At 35.0% G+C, this 13,863-nt stretch overlaps 2 protein-coding genes across 2 annotated transcripts in view; both read right to left on the reverse strand.

Moving 5' to 3' along the window:
- Nucleotides 1-3,332: 3,332 nt before the first annotated feature.
- Sh3beta (SH3 domain binding glutamate rich protein Sh3beta) lies at nt 3,333-5,329 on the reverse strand. The gene is made up of 4 exons (XM_089701044.1): nt 5,174-5,329; nt 4,865-5,068; nt 4,596-4,679; nt 3,333-4,502 (listed from the first exon to the last, which is right to left on the reverse strand). The coding sequence occupies exons 1-4, from the start codon at nt 5,216-5,218 to the stop codon at nt 4,041-4,043; spliced, it is 795 nt and encodes a 264-aa protein (XP_089557170.1). The 5' UTR covers nt 5,219-5,329; the 3' UTR covers nt 3,333-4,040.
- An 871-nt stretch (nt 5,330-6,200) lies between these two features.
- The window catches only part of LOC149484777 (uncharacterized), a 56,104-nt gene continuing 48,441 nt past the window's right edge, over nt 6,201-13,863 (reverse strand). Inside the window, exons 11-14 of the mRNA XM_089701095.1 lie at nt 10,433-10,810; nt 9,865-10,072; nt 8,893-9,292; nt 6,201-8,451 (exon numbers count right to left, since the gene is read on the reverse strand). Coding sequence (XP_089557221.1) covers nt 8,373-8,451; nt 8,893-9,292; nt 9,865-10,072; nt 10,433-10,810 — 1,065 coding nt within the window. The 3' untranslated portion in view covers nt 6,201-8,372. The remainder of the gene's footprint in view (nt 8,452-8,892; nt 9,293-9,864; nt 10,073-10,432; nt 10,811-13,863) is intronic.

Below are 13,863 nucleotides of genomic sequence, written 5' to 3' on the forward strand. Positions count from 1 at the left end.
TTGTTTTATTTGTGTAGTGCGGTTTTTGGGACATTTATTTTAAAAAACATGCAACAATGCTCAAACTGTGCCGCACGGGTTCACCCGCGGGCAAAAGCAAGTATTTTATGGCTTATGTATGATTCTGCTACATCACTTCCGTGTACAATGTACGTCATAAAAATCCGTTCAATGGTTTTCGCATTAAAGAGGTACCTACTTAAATAATAACATTCATACACACACTCGAGTGCATGATAATGCAATACTTTCGAATGCTACTAAGTAATTATTTATTTTTTGATATTTCTATTGATTCATTCTGGGCTACTCGGCCCTTTAACAATTTGATAAAATGCGAATATGGCATAACTATAACAAAACTTTCAGTTTTCAGTTTAAATATATTACAAACTATTCGAACTTATTTGCCAAGTTTTATTCTGACTGCAATACTAAAAGTAAATGGAACAGGCAAGACACCTGGGGTCTCCTGGGTCCCTCCCCGAAGCCTTTGGCAGTCCTCACAAGCTGCTTGGCTTCATGGAGGAGCTCGGGTGGTTTCAGTTTTAGCTGGTTTCCCCCACCTCCCTCTCTCACGCAAAATAGGCGCATAGACGTCGAGTTGCGGAGAAATGCCCGTATTATTATTATTATTATGGAACAGGCAAAGGAAGCCAGTTGAGGCCCTTTCGATCCGCTTTATCCGAAAAAATTACAAAATATCATGCATTTCCGTTATTTGCGTAATTGTATGTATTATATAAATTAGCTCACTTCCAACCTTCAAGGAAAATATGTTTTAAAAATTAATTGACCGTCGGATATTGTGAAAATGTATTACGTATCCAACTATAGATACGTAATAACTTAGTTCTAACATAGGTACCTAAATACTTCCATAAATTAAAAGCACATGTATTTTAAAACAGGCAAGGCAAAGAATCGAAAGGTTCCAATTTTTTTGCATAGATTCTTTTTTATGAACTCTTTACGCAGAGAACACTTCAAAACTTGTTTGTGTTATTCTACAAAGATTTAAACATGGGATTCTTTTTCTACTTATTATTGATATCGAATTTAGCATAGGTCAATACTAAATAGGTTAGTTGTAAATGAAATATAGTGTATGTGGTGTAGCTACATATGAATGTCTAGTAAGAATTCAACATAATTATATTTAAAGGATGCTTGATTTAAGGTAGGTACTCCAGACATCGCTGACCGCAGCCTTCAGACAATAATGCGAATTTGTAACTAACTTTAGGGTGGACATTCACTAGAGCATTTTTAAGTAGGTACTTGTGGTAGTAACGAAAGTTACAACAATACAGCTATTAATTTACAAAAGCATCTCTATGAAATGTAACGTTCATGCTAATGCCCGATGCTCTGTTCGGCGCAATGCTCAGTGTTCGAGTCTACCTATAAGTTGTAACAGGTTTGAACCTATTGCAATAGAAGACAGCATCGCCCGCGTTCGTGCTTTGGTTCGGTAAAATATTACATCAATACACTCGTTGGTACTTGGTATTATACTCACGAATCACGATGTAACACAACATGGAACATAGTCTTTGATGGGCGGTTCAATAAAATTTCAAAACGATGCGAATGCTTCAAGTTGTTGTATCTGAAGACAAGAAATCCTTCAACATGATGGTTTCTGTGATGTTTCCACGTTTGTGATATAATAAATATCCACCTTTAACGTCTTTCGGGACAGAAATAGGCAGGTTTTAGGATAAAGGTACCTACAAGCTACAACGGATTTTGATGCGGTTTTTTTTTAAATTTAGAGTAATTATCGAGGCAGGTTTTATCATATATTGGGTTTAGACAAAGCGGGCGAAGCCGCGGGCTCGTTTCTAGTTTATATATTAAATCTGTTAGATTTTTTAGCTAGGTTGTTATATTTGAAAATATCTATAGAGATTGTTTATAGAGTTTGTCTGAAGAGTTTGTTTGTTTGTTTGAACGCGCTAATCTCAGGATCTACTGATCCGATTTGAAAAATTATTTCAGTGTTAGCCCATTCATCGAGAAAGGTTATACAGGGTGTCCCACTATCGGTATACTAAGCGCGAAGGGACTTGTAGTTTTATATGTAAAACTTAAACAAAAAAAAATGATCATGTAAAATGGAATTATATAAGTGTTTTTACGTACTCAGCGTATACAAAACTCTAACCTCCTTTGAGCTTAGTATTCCGATGGTGGAGCACCCTGTATATCATCACGCTAAGAGTCTAACAGGAGAAAAGCCACGCGGGTGAAACCGCGGAGCGCAGCTCGTAAGATATTAAAATAGTGAGCGAAAGAGGGAAGAGGGAAAGGGGTTGTTATCTTTCAAGTTGAAGAGTATAGAAGTATAAAAGAACAGGTACTAGGGCTTAAATAACGACACCATTTATATGTATTATTATAAAAATATATATTTGCTAAGGGTTATAATTATTATGAGACTCACAAAAAAGTAATTGTCGTCTGTTATGCAAAAAAATAATTAATTTTATGATAAAAACGACATGGTCGTAAACATAACACAGAGGGATTTTTTATTTCAGGCTATTCATTCTGGATGGAACTGAATCTAAAATTGTATTCTTCAGCTCTAAGGCCATTCTCCCATTACGATACGCACAGGAGATTCAAGTATCCTGTAAGTCTCGGAGACTAGTCGCCGCGGAGTATCTCACATACATTTGTATGTAGGCTCGCACACTACGCTACCGGTACAATGTATGTGAGACATTCCGCGGCGACTAGTCTCCGAGACTTGCAGGATACTTGAATCGCCTGTGCGTATCGCAATGGGAGAATGGTCTAACTCCCACTCCAAACACACCTATATGATTGGAAAAACAAATTTAACACGTAACTTTGTTCAACAGAACATAGTAATGTCATGGACGAATAATATAATATATATATATATATTTATTAGTCCATGGTAATGTAAATCCATCATCTCTAGGTATCATAATAATTTTATGAAAGGTCTAATCTTTTTTTAATTGTCTTTTAAACAAAATACATTTATCGACGGACGACATTATTAAAAACAATTATAAACATACGCAAACGCAACTAGTGCGTAACTATAATCCCTTCCCTACATATTATTAAAAGTGCCAACTTAGAAGAAGTATATATATTATTATTCAATACAATCGGATGGATTATTCCGCGTCTTTAGGTGGGTAATGAGATTTAACGCCCCTAAAAATTAAAAAGATTAGGAATATAATGACGATGCTAAGATGTGGCTTCTCCAACAATAAGGTCACAGAAGAATATAAAATATTAGCTTGTTTGTTGTCATGTTGATCTTTATAAATAAAATACAGAAATAATTGTATTTATATAATTTATATGAAAAAAATTGGTTAAAAAATGTCTTTAATAACATTAAGAATATGATGAATAAATGTGTAAACTCATTAATCAAATAAAAAAAAATACATACAAAAAGCACTGTTTAAATAGAAGAATGCTTTTGGGTTAAAAATATCAGCACCTTAAGACTAAAAGTCTTGATATCGGCTTGTACATCTTATAATAAATGTCATGTATTAAGCCTATAAATATTTTAAACTTCATTATAATATGAGCTCTTGGATTTTCGGCTCTTTTTTTCTAAAACTATGTATCTTCATATACCAAAGATTTAGAATAGCTAAGGCAAAATATTTAAAACTTTAACATGCTTCTAATATTCAAAGTAAATCCTTGTAAATGGAGGCACATCTAGAAGTGTTAATAATGAATAGTTTGAAACTTTAAAATTACAAACAATTGTTACAATATAATATTCCACATTGAACAATAATGTAAAACATATTACAGTCTAATGATAAATGATCGTAGGCCACTCCATTAAATTAGTAACTTCATACAAAGCTACATAACACAATATCTCAACAATACTTTTGTTATATACAATGACTCGATATAATTTTGCAATTAAAGTGAACAATGATTATAAATAATGATTTAGATGAGAAGTGCTTGCTTAGTGCTAATATGATTTGAGCTGATAAGCGTGGAACAAGCTGCATTTATTCAGCAGCGGCTGCCTGTTCACTTTCAATGAGAGCTTCGGAAGGATTCTCTTTTACATTCTCTACTTCAGCAACTTCTTTTTCATTTGATTGCTCCCGAGAGCTAACTGCACCATTTTCATTTACATTCTCATCTTTTAAGGGTGTATTCTCCTTTGAGGATTTTTTACTCTCTAAATTTGTTTCTTCTACTGGTGCAGGTGTTTCATTTTGTGTTTTTTCTTCTTCCTCATCAGGTTTTAATCTGTCCGCTGACTCTTTTTCTACTGATGACTCTTTTGTTAATACTGCATCATCTGTGGGAGGACTGTCTGCCTTTGCTGGATGCAAGTCTTCTTTGTCTTGGGAAGACTCATTGGCTTCATCATTTTGTTGATCTTCTGCCGTTCCGTTTGTATCATTTTCTGTGACTTCATCCTTGGGCTCTGCCTTTGCGATGTCTCCATTTGCAACGTTTTCCTAAAATATTGAAGTTAGAAGATTAATATTTTTCCTATTAATGCTAAATAAATTATATACTTATATAAAAAAAACATTCAGTAATGTGTGTACCTGAGGCTCTTCTGGTGGTACTTCCACTTTTAAAAACTGCTCTAAGGTATCCACTTCATTGGCAAGATCAAACTGGTCATAGTCCTAAAATAAAATATCATCAATATTAATATCACATAAGAATAGTTTTGTATTGGGTCTTATCAGTTAGCAAACACAATTATTAGTCACACTTTACTTTTACTCAATGACACCTCACTGCAGTTTAAAAACTGAATTAATAATATTTTTATTATAGCTTTGCTCATAAATATAAAACTTCTTCTTACACCACAATATTCTTCGTCGTTGAACACTTGAGGAGGAAGTGGCGAGCGAGGGTTGGGGTCGCTGACAGTGCCGCCGTTTGATTTGGCATTGTTTTGCATAAAATCCTTATCAGACTCGCGCCCGGGCTCCGTTATGTCGATTATTTCATATTTTATGTTCTTCGAATCGAGTATCATTAAAACTCGTTGCTGTCTCTTTTTTACCTACGATGGAGAGATCGAAAAATAAAAATGAAAGAAACAGAATGTGAATCAGCCGAGCAAAAAGATGATCTTGAGCAGTGTATCAAATATCAGTAATTTACTTACTTCCTTGTTTCCCGAAATACCACTAATATACACTTTGACAACCATTGTTTTTTTTACTATAATTAACGTGACTCAAAAAGCTAAAACGTATTCTAAACTACACTAGACAAAAATATAGGCTTGGCCATTAGACAATCTGGTAATAATAATTGCTACTTGTCAAGTGTCGTTGTCAACTTTATGTTTGACATACATTTCAGTGTGGCCGTATTTTTTACATCAAATGAGCATGAATCTTTTGATGCAGTTGTTTTGCGACCTGCGGTTATAGTAATGGGTCCAGCTTAGTTTGTTAAAACTTCAGACAACTATTTTATAAAACTCATTTGTATGTAATATTAATAAAAACTTAATAAAGCCTTTTATGATATCATGTAACTTATGCCTTATCGGCATACCTATCTACCTATTGAATAATGATGATCCTAACTTTTATTTATCTCTAGCACTAACCCGCGATATCTGTTGTAAATACATATATTTAAGTATTTGAATAAAATAGCCACTGGAACTCTCACCTACTTATTCCTTGACAAATGGTTAAACAAACGAGCAGTAACAGTTTATGCAATAAGATGTGCCAGGTTCAATTTTATTCCAGCCTGCCAAAAATGTTAGTACCTCTATTAGTTACTCCGAAGATAATTAATATTAAAATGTACACAAACGGACAGGTTCGGACCTGTCCGTGTGTTATCCGAACTATATGAGTGTGCGTGTGTCTGTGCGCGCATACTATACATGAATGCCTACTATTATAGTGCGCTATTCAAATTATTGTCGTTTTGTAGAAGTTGAAAATTGAAATTCATTCGGGAATATGGAATATTAGAGTACTATGAAGTAAACGTGCCATAACTGTCAGCATGTCTTTAGTTTAAAGGGTTTTTACGGTTTTTACAGCGCAGCGTTTGTAAAGGTAAATTTACCTCAAAGAAAACATCGTTAACGAATGGTCAGAGTTCAGACTCCCATTGTTTACATTGGTAATAGGTAAATTAAAATTAAATGCGAAATAAAAAACACAGACTTTTTATAAAAATTTATTCAATATATCATATTATAATACATAGGCAAATGATGGTTCCGTTAATAAAAACTAGACTATTTCGCAAACGATACTGCAACGCGTGGAATGTTATGCAGTCTTATTAACTATGATCCTATCTCTTAATCTGTAGGCCTAGTGCATGACGACAAGTACTTAGAAATCTTCAGTAAGTACTAAACGAAATACCTACTTATAATTTCTAAAATCCCACATACTCATAATAAGTACCAGATTTGCTTAGATCATTACTTGTTCATACATTAACAATGTATGTATATAATAAACTAATGTGGTTATATATGATATGGCAACATATATAGAAATACATATCAATTTAAATATAGCACATTCATATAGATTCAACCGAGTTCTAAAATATAAGATACAACTATGATATTAAATTATAAATAATAATCACTTTTGAAGGATACATTTAATTAACGTACGTATATATAAAGAATATTTATAAAATAAATCGCATAAAAATAAATAACACAATAAATATTTTTTTTTTCGAAATCAGTTTTGTATATGAATGTAACAATTAGTATTAAGTAATCAAATCATAATAAAAGGCAAAAAAGAAACAGTGAAGATTATTTGATTGTTTAAAATATCTATGATCGGAATCCATTAATGTAACAATTAAATCACACGGAGACACCGTAACGTAGTCAAAATCTAAAATGTTGGCGAATCTCCAAACAGCTGTTTATTGTGATAAACAAAGTAATTATTTGGTGGTCGTAGACACTGTTGCTGCTTGAACTTTTCATAAATATCAAAGTATTATCAATGTTTTACGCAACTGCGCAAAAATAACTAAATACAGAAATTCAATCCGAATTTTACCAATATCTTAATTTGTGCAAATGCTTTCCAATTTAAAGTTTTACGCACACATACGTAAATACGTGTTCTCACATTCCGAAACAGATAATTGCATATTTTCATTAAACATTTGTACAGTTTTTTTTTTGAGAAAAATAAAGCAGAGGTCATTAGGCGTAATTATCACATTTGGCATCGCGAATGTGACGTACTTGATGATTCGCGCCGATCGCCTTCACTCGGTTGTCGACACGCCAGTGTGGGCGCACCATTTAATGAAAATATATTTCACAAACATTAACTAGCAACTACGATTAATTTTAGATTTACATACTAAAATTGCATATATTTTCTATTATAGGTAACGTTTTTTTCGATCTCACCAACTTACGAGTACAAATTTAGCGAAAAAATTATCATAGAATTTTGTTTAATTTCATTAGCGTATAAATACAACAGTAGGATATGACGATTAATAAAAAATATATCCTATAAGTCTTTTTGCTTATTGTATACATTTAAAACCAATTATCAGTCCGTTAAATAAAAAAAATAACTAATAATTTAAGAATGTTTTAAAGCGTAGCATGCATTGTAATAAAATGCTGCTACAAATAGACATTATGATCTCTTAAACACTGAAACACAAGTACATACTTTAATGTCACGTGTATACGCAATGAAAACCCCAGATGCACAATGACTTATAAAAATACACGAATTTTTATTTTGTGCGTTTTTTAGCCAATTTTAAATATTTAACAAAGCTTCTCAATCTCTCTTTGAGTGTAAATCGCGAATAAATGTCTGAACCGATTTGGCATTCAGATATACTTCGAATGTAGCGTATTTTTATCCAACATGAGCTAGTCTCGAATATTATGTAATATGCAAACAAGACTAGTCATAAGCGTATTTACGAATCAATCCAATTTTAAAGCTCGAGATATTGTACTTTGCAATGATTAATCCGAATTTCATTTTTAGCCGCATAGTGCATCCGGGGTATAACATTAACAATAAGAAGCGGCCAAATCGCGGCTGAAGCTTAATTTATCGAAACAGCGTGTCAAACCAAATGCCACTGTTATGTAAAAGTGATCCAACCCATATTAATAATAAAACGCTTTGTAAAAAAGTTGGCAGCCGTGAGCGTAGCCAATTTTCGTGTCTATTTTTGTTTCTACTGCAATTTAAGGATAATTTGGAATGTGGGCGTGGATGGGATAACTTCTGCATAACTGGTTGGAGCTATCTCGCCAATATAGTGAGCGATGTAAGCGAAAATGCAGAGATTCTTTGGGTTGTGGCGCGGAATCACACCGGCGTGCCGAAGTCGGGGTCGCCGTCGCCGTTCAGCAGCGAGCACGCTTCCACACGACGGGCTGACCCTATCCTGTTATAATAGAATATAAAAGAAAGTCGTGTCTGTTACACTATTTATAACTCAAGAAAATGATTTGGCTGAAAATTGTCTGGTGTGGAGGTAGCTTAGAACCAGGAGAAGTACAATAATAATTACTGATTATCCCTAAAATTTTTAAGAAAAAAAAATACAACCGTGGCGGATCCGGGGCGAACGGCTAGTATTATATGGATTATTGCTTTAAACTACTCTACTCTATAGGTTTAGAATATAGACTCTAGTATTTACATTCTGAATAATATCAATAGTTGTGAAACCCGTGGGTATAATGTTTTAATGGTTCGAGTTTAATTCGAGAAATAAATTAACGGATTTGTCATTACTGAATTGTGGTTAATTCAAATATTGAATCGATATGAACAAAAATTTTATAAAATAAACTGATTAAAATAAAAATTAAGGACACATTACCTAAAGTTTTTAATCTCCTTCCTCGACTTTGTATCACCGTTCAACTTGTTCGATTTCCAATCAACGCTCAACGGAGACGCAAGCGCGGATTGACGTCGGATCGTCGTGGTTTGTACCGCTGACGTCGACAGATCCGCTGATGACGTCACAATCAACGTCGGCGTGGTCACCGACGCTGTTGTTGCTGCTGACGTCGTCGATGACGTCATCGTTGCGGCGGACGTCGACGTTGCAGCTGACGTCAGCATTGGAGCTGATGTCGACTGCATCGAGTTTATTGCTGGCGGTGCTGCTTTTTCTGGGACCACCGTGGTTGTTGTCGGTGTTAATGATATAATTGTTTCCTTTTCAGTCAGTGCTGGTACTTTAGGTAATACAGATCCGTTCTTGATAACCTCATCTGTGAGAACAAACAATAATAGATTTCATTATAATTAACAAAAAACAATCCACCAAGCTGTACAACCTTCTATAACTGTAATCTAAAACTAAACGCATTTACAAGGGAAACTTTCACTATTCTGCATTTTTATACATACAATAAGCTTCTTTGACCAAGCACATCACAACTTATTATAAGGGCGTGTGTTGTGTTGCAATGCCGCTTACGTGCCGTGCGTGCGCCAATCACAGTCTGCCCTGCCCCTTACCGGGCCAGCGGTACTGCCGACCAGTTCATCCTATCGTACTAATCCTATACTACTATCCTACTAATATTATAAATGCGAAAGTTTGTGAGGATGTGTGTGTGTTTGTTACTCTTTCACGCAAATACTACTGATCCGATTACAATGAAATTTAGCACACATATTGAGGGTAACTTGGATTAACACAAAGGATAGGTTTATCCCGGAAATCCCACGGGAACGGGAACTGTGCGTGTTTTTCTTTGAAAACGCGGGCGAAGCCGCGGGCGGGAAGCTTGTCCTACAATATACCGTCCATTGAGACCGCACAGTACAGGTTACTTACCGCTCCGCACTACATCAAGCAAGTCATCATCAGACGAAGGCGCGTGTTGCAATGCAGTATACGTGCCACGTGTGCGCCAATCCCGTGCCAGCGTCACCTCACCGGCCGCGCCCCGTGCCGTGGGGCCAGTCACTGTGCCGCCAGCTGGCTCGTCAGACGATATGCCATCTATGGAGACCGCACTGTACGCGCCTTTCGTGCGCCAGTCCTGGGGAAAAGCATGGAAATATTGAAAGCGTCGACTAATATCATTTACTACTCTTTAACAGTGTTACAATTGGTTCGACTTATGATTATAGAACTTATTGCATTCTATCTAAAATATAGTTTTTTTTTATCAGCTGAACACAAGCCAAGTCCTAGTAGTGTACAAGTTATTCAAGTAATATACATAATATGTATATTTCTTATATATATTATATAGATCATAATTTTAACCTTAGAATAATCTATGTATTAATGGAATAGTCTATAATTTATACCATTTCACCTAAATCTGCAATTATCTTTCAACTACCCCTTGTATAATCAATAGATAGCAATAAATAAATAGCTTTTTCTGACTCACCTGAGCTTTCCGCTTCTTCTTTAGCGTAGTCCTTGCTAAATGCACCGGCGTGGAGCGAGGCGACGAATTCTGCCTTGGAGACGCCGGCACCATTGTTGCAGGGACTATTGGAATAGGGATACTAGGTACTGGTATATTTGGAATGGGGACATTTGGTGTTGGTACCGCTGGGATACTTTGTGTTGGTACCGCTGGGACACTTTGTGTTGGTACCGCTGGGATATTTTGTGTTGGTACCGCTGGGACAATTGGTGTTGGTACCGCTGGGATATTTTGTGTTGGTACCGCTGGGACAATTGGTGTTGGTGCCGCGGGAACACGTACGGGGGACGCGTACTTGCGTTTATTGTCCACATCTGGCTCGTCTAGTTTCACCATCTAAAAAGTGTAAGTGTTAAATGCCAAAATAACTGATGTACGAGGGTTGTGATCCCAAAGTGACGCGAAAAGTCATCATCACCTCAAAACAATTTATTGAGACGCTTAAAAATGCAAGAAAGGCTTGGTTAACTAATGAAAAGGTATTATGCCGTCTTTTCATATCAAAAGAAATTGTACTTTATTAATAAAAAACACTTTTTAGGAGAACAGACTTCATAACAAAAACAATCAACAAAATATGTTTCGTTACCGTGTAATTGATCGTGGTGTCTATTATCGATGTTTGGCACAGAGTATGCAAACAAAGGTTGTCAAATTATTTTGCAACTGTCATGCACCACGACAGTCGAGACCTTAATCTGTGGTCTTCACTTGTACTTCCGCATTCGATCGAGCCGCTCCTCTGCTGTGTGCGCGCGCGGCGGCCATTGAAACACGTGTATCGCATCGGATAATTGGGCGCAAATTCATCGAGTGCTGCAGCATCTCCAAGGTACGTGGTGCATTGTTTTTGCTGCTCACTATTTCCGAACATCGATTTTGTGTTAACGTAATTTTCCCTAATGTAGTAGAAGCCACCCGCTATTTCGGCTTGGTGCGATTCTACATTATTTCTGGTGCCGAAACCAGGGAATTTGCGTATCAATTATCATATTCAAAAGCTTATGGTATTACTGGTCACACGTAATTCATAATCTAAAATCAAATTCAAATCCGTTCGTATTAGGTTCTTTGTTTAACAAAGTAGGAAGTTGTTATAAGATCTATTTAAGCAAACACTTATTTTATCGGTGCTTAAATTCAACCGGCTTAAAACAATTTCATATTCTAAAACTTAATACATATTCAGAAGTACAAGTCAAAAGTGTTTAATTATTGTAGGAACTAGTTAAGCAATCACATATTTCATCGGTGCTTAATTTTACATCGGCCTATAGTAATTTCACATTCCAAAACATAATTCATTCACGTTACAGTTTATCCTAACTACATAACTAATATTAAAACGTAATATTAGGTTAAATCGTAATATAAAATAATTTCATTTTTATATTAACACTCGGGGGTAAATTGACAATCGAACGTCGAACATTCCAGCGGCTCGCGCAGCGCATCATCATTGTAACTTGTTATTGTAAGTTATAATCTGTATTCATTCACATTACCGTTTCATGCGATTTTCATCCTTAACTTCATATGCGTAAAGGTGAAATAATAATTTCATTGTTTCATTTTATTTCATTGTTTGAAAAATTACATCGAAGATTAACTTTGTTAGTTAATTGTTTGTTTATAAACGTTTTTACATTTTGTTTATTCGATATTTAAATTTAAATTTAACAAGATGTCTTTATTAACTAAACATACAACTCGGAAGTTAGGTTCTTTGAAAAAATTAAAATCTAAATCGGTGGATGAATATTATACGACTAAGGACTTATCGACATTGCGTAGAAAACGTACTATAGCGCTTAAAAGATTATCGAAGGCGTTAGAAATAGGTAATGCAGCTTTGAGTGATCGTTCACAATACGACCTATTTTTATCGTATCATCAGGAAATTAAACAAATCGTTTCAAATTTCGAAAATGCTCATTTTAATATACTCGATCTGTCGGACGACGCGGATAATGAAACTGAAATTGAGGAACAATTCGATGAATTATATTTTCAGATACAGTCTATTTATATTAGTTTAACTAAACATGATACAAATAATTCGATTAACTCGAACATCAATTCATCGAATATCCGTTTACCTAAAATTACATTGCCACATTTTTCGGGCAATATCAAGCAGTGGCCTGTGTTTTATGATACGTTTAATTCTTTAATTCATAACTCAACGTCAGTTTCGGACACGGAAAAGTTTCATTATTTAATTTCTTCTCTTAGCGGGGATGCGTTATCGGTGGTTAAGGCGTTCCCTATGACTCATGAATATTATCGCGACGCGTATGAAGCTCTTATGGTACGGGAGCTATTAACGTTGAAAAAGAAGTCATTTTAGTATAGCTGGTTTTTTGATATATTGTTCCTCTAGCTATTTCGGTTAGAGTCCGCGCAGTCTGGCTGGCCGGAGTGGTTGCGTTCAGTAGTGCGCATCTTATCTGCACAGGAAATTATCCTTAATTTAAAGTCATTTTTTAACGCGTAATTTTTAAACTTTTGCCTTTAGATAGATCCATCAATCATAATTTTTTTATTGCAAGACGTTTTTTTCGTTGTTAAATAGGTGCCAGACGCAATTTTTAATTTCGTTTTTATAAAAAATTCAAATTATTTTAGAATGTCTGTAAATTTCATATTATGTTCTTCAAACATAATATAATCTAAAATTAATTAGCCAGACGCTAATTCGATTGTTAAGTATTAAATATGTACAAATAAAAACGTAGTGAAAGTAGGTAAGTATAACAATTTGATGATTGTGTATATGGAGAGATAGTTTAAAGTGCAAGAGAGATAGAAAGGGTCAGCCGCGAAAATTAAATAACAATAAAAAATAACTTCTTTTTTTCGAAAATATACCTAAGATGCATAGAAATTGAATTGTTCCTACTCTAGGATTCCCTGTGTTGTGGGAACAAGTACCTTCCATTGGTACATTTTATTCCTTAGGCTAAAAAATAAACTATTAGGGTACATCAACAATCTTCTATACAAAACAATTTTTTTATTACTTATCTATTAAGTTATGGGTTTAAATGAAAACAGCGATTACATAAACTTATGTATATTGTTTCCAATAGCACATTGCCTAATACCACACATTACACACCGCGTACAAGAAGAAAAAGAACCACAAACAAAATACAGTGTTGCCAATACAAGTTAAATTTTCTAATATATATCTAATATTAACTAGCGACCCGCCCGGCCCTGGCTTCGCACGGGTGCAATAATCGCTAAATACACTACAGAAAAACTGTGAACGTTGAATATAAAAACATAGCGGCCCGCTCCGGCTTCGCACGGGTATAAAATACTAGCTTTCCGCCTGCGGCTTCGCCCGCGTTTTCAAAGAAAAACCCGCATAGTTCCCGTTC

The sequence above is a fragment of the Colias philodice genome, chromosome 11, assembly GCF_061535455.1.
Source record: "Colias philodice isolate Cphi_HAF_F1 chromosome 11, ilColPhil1 Martin Lab GWU primary, whole genome shotgun sequence".
NCBI lineage: Eukaryota > Metazoa > Arthropoda > Insecta > Lepidoptera > Pieridae > Colias > Colias philodice.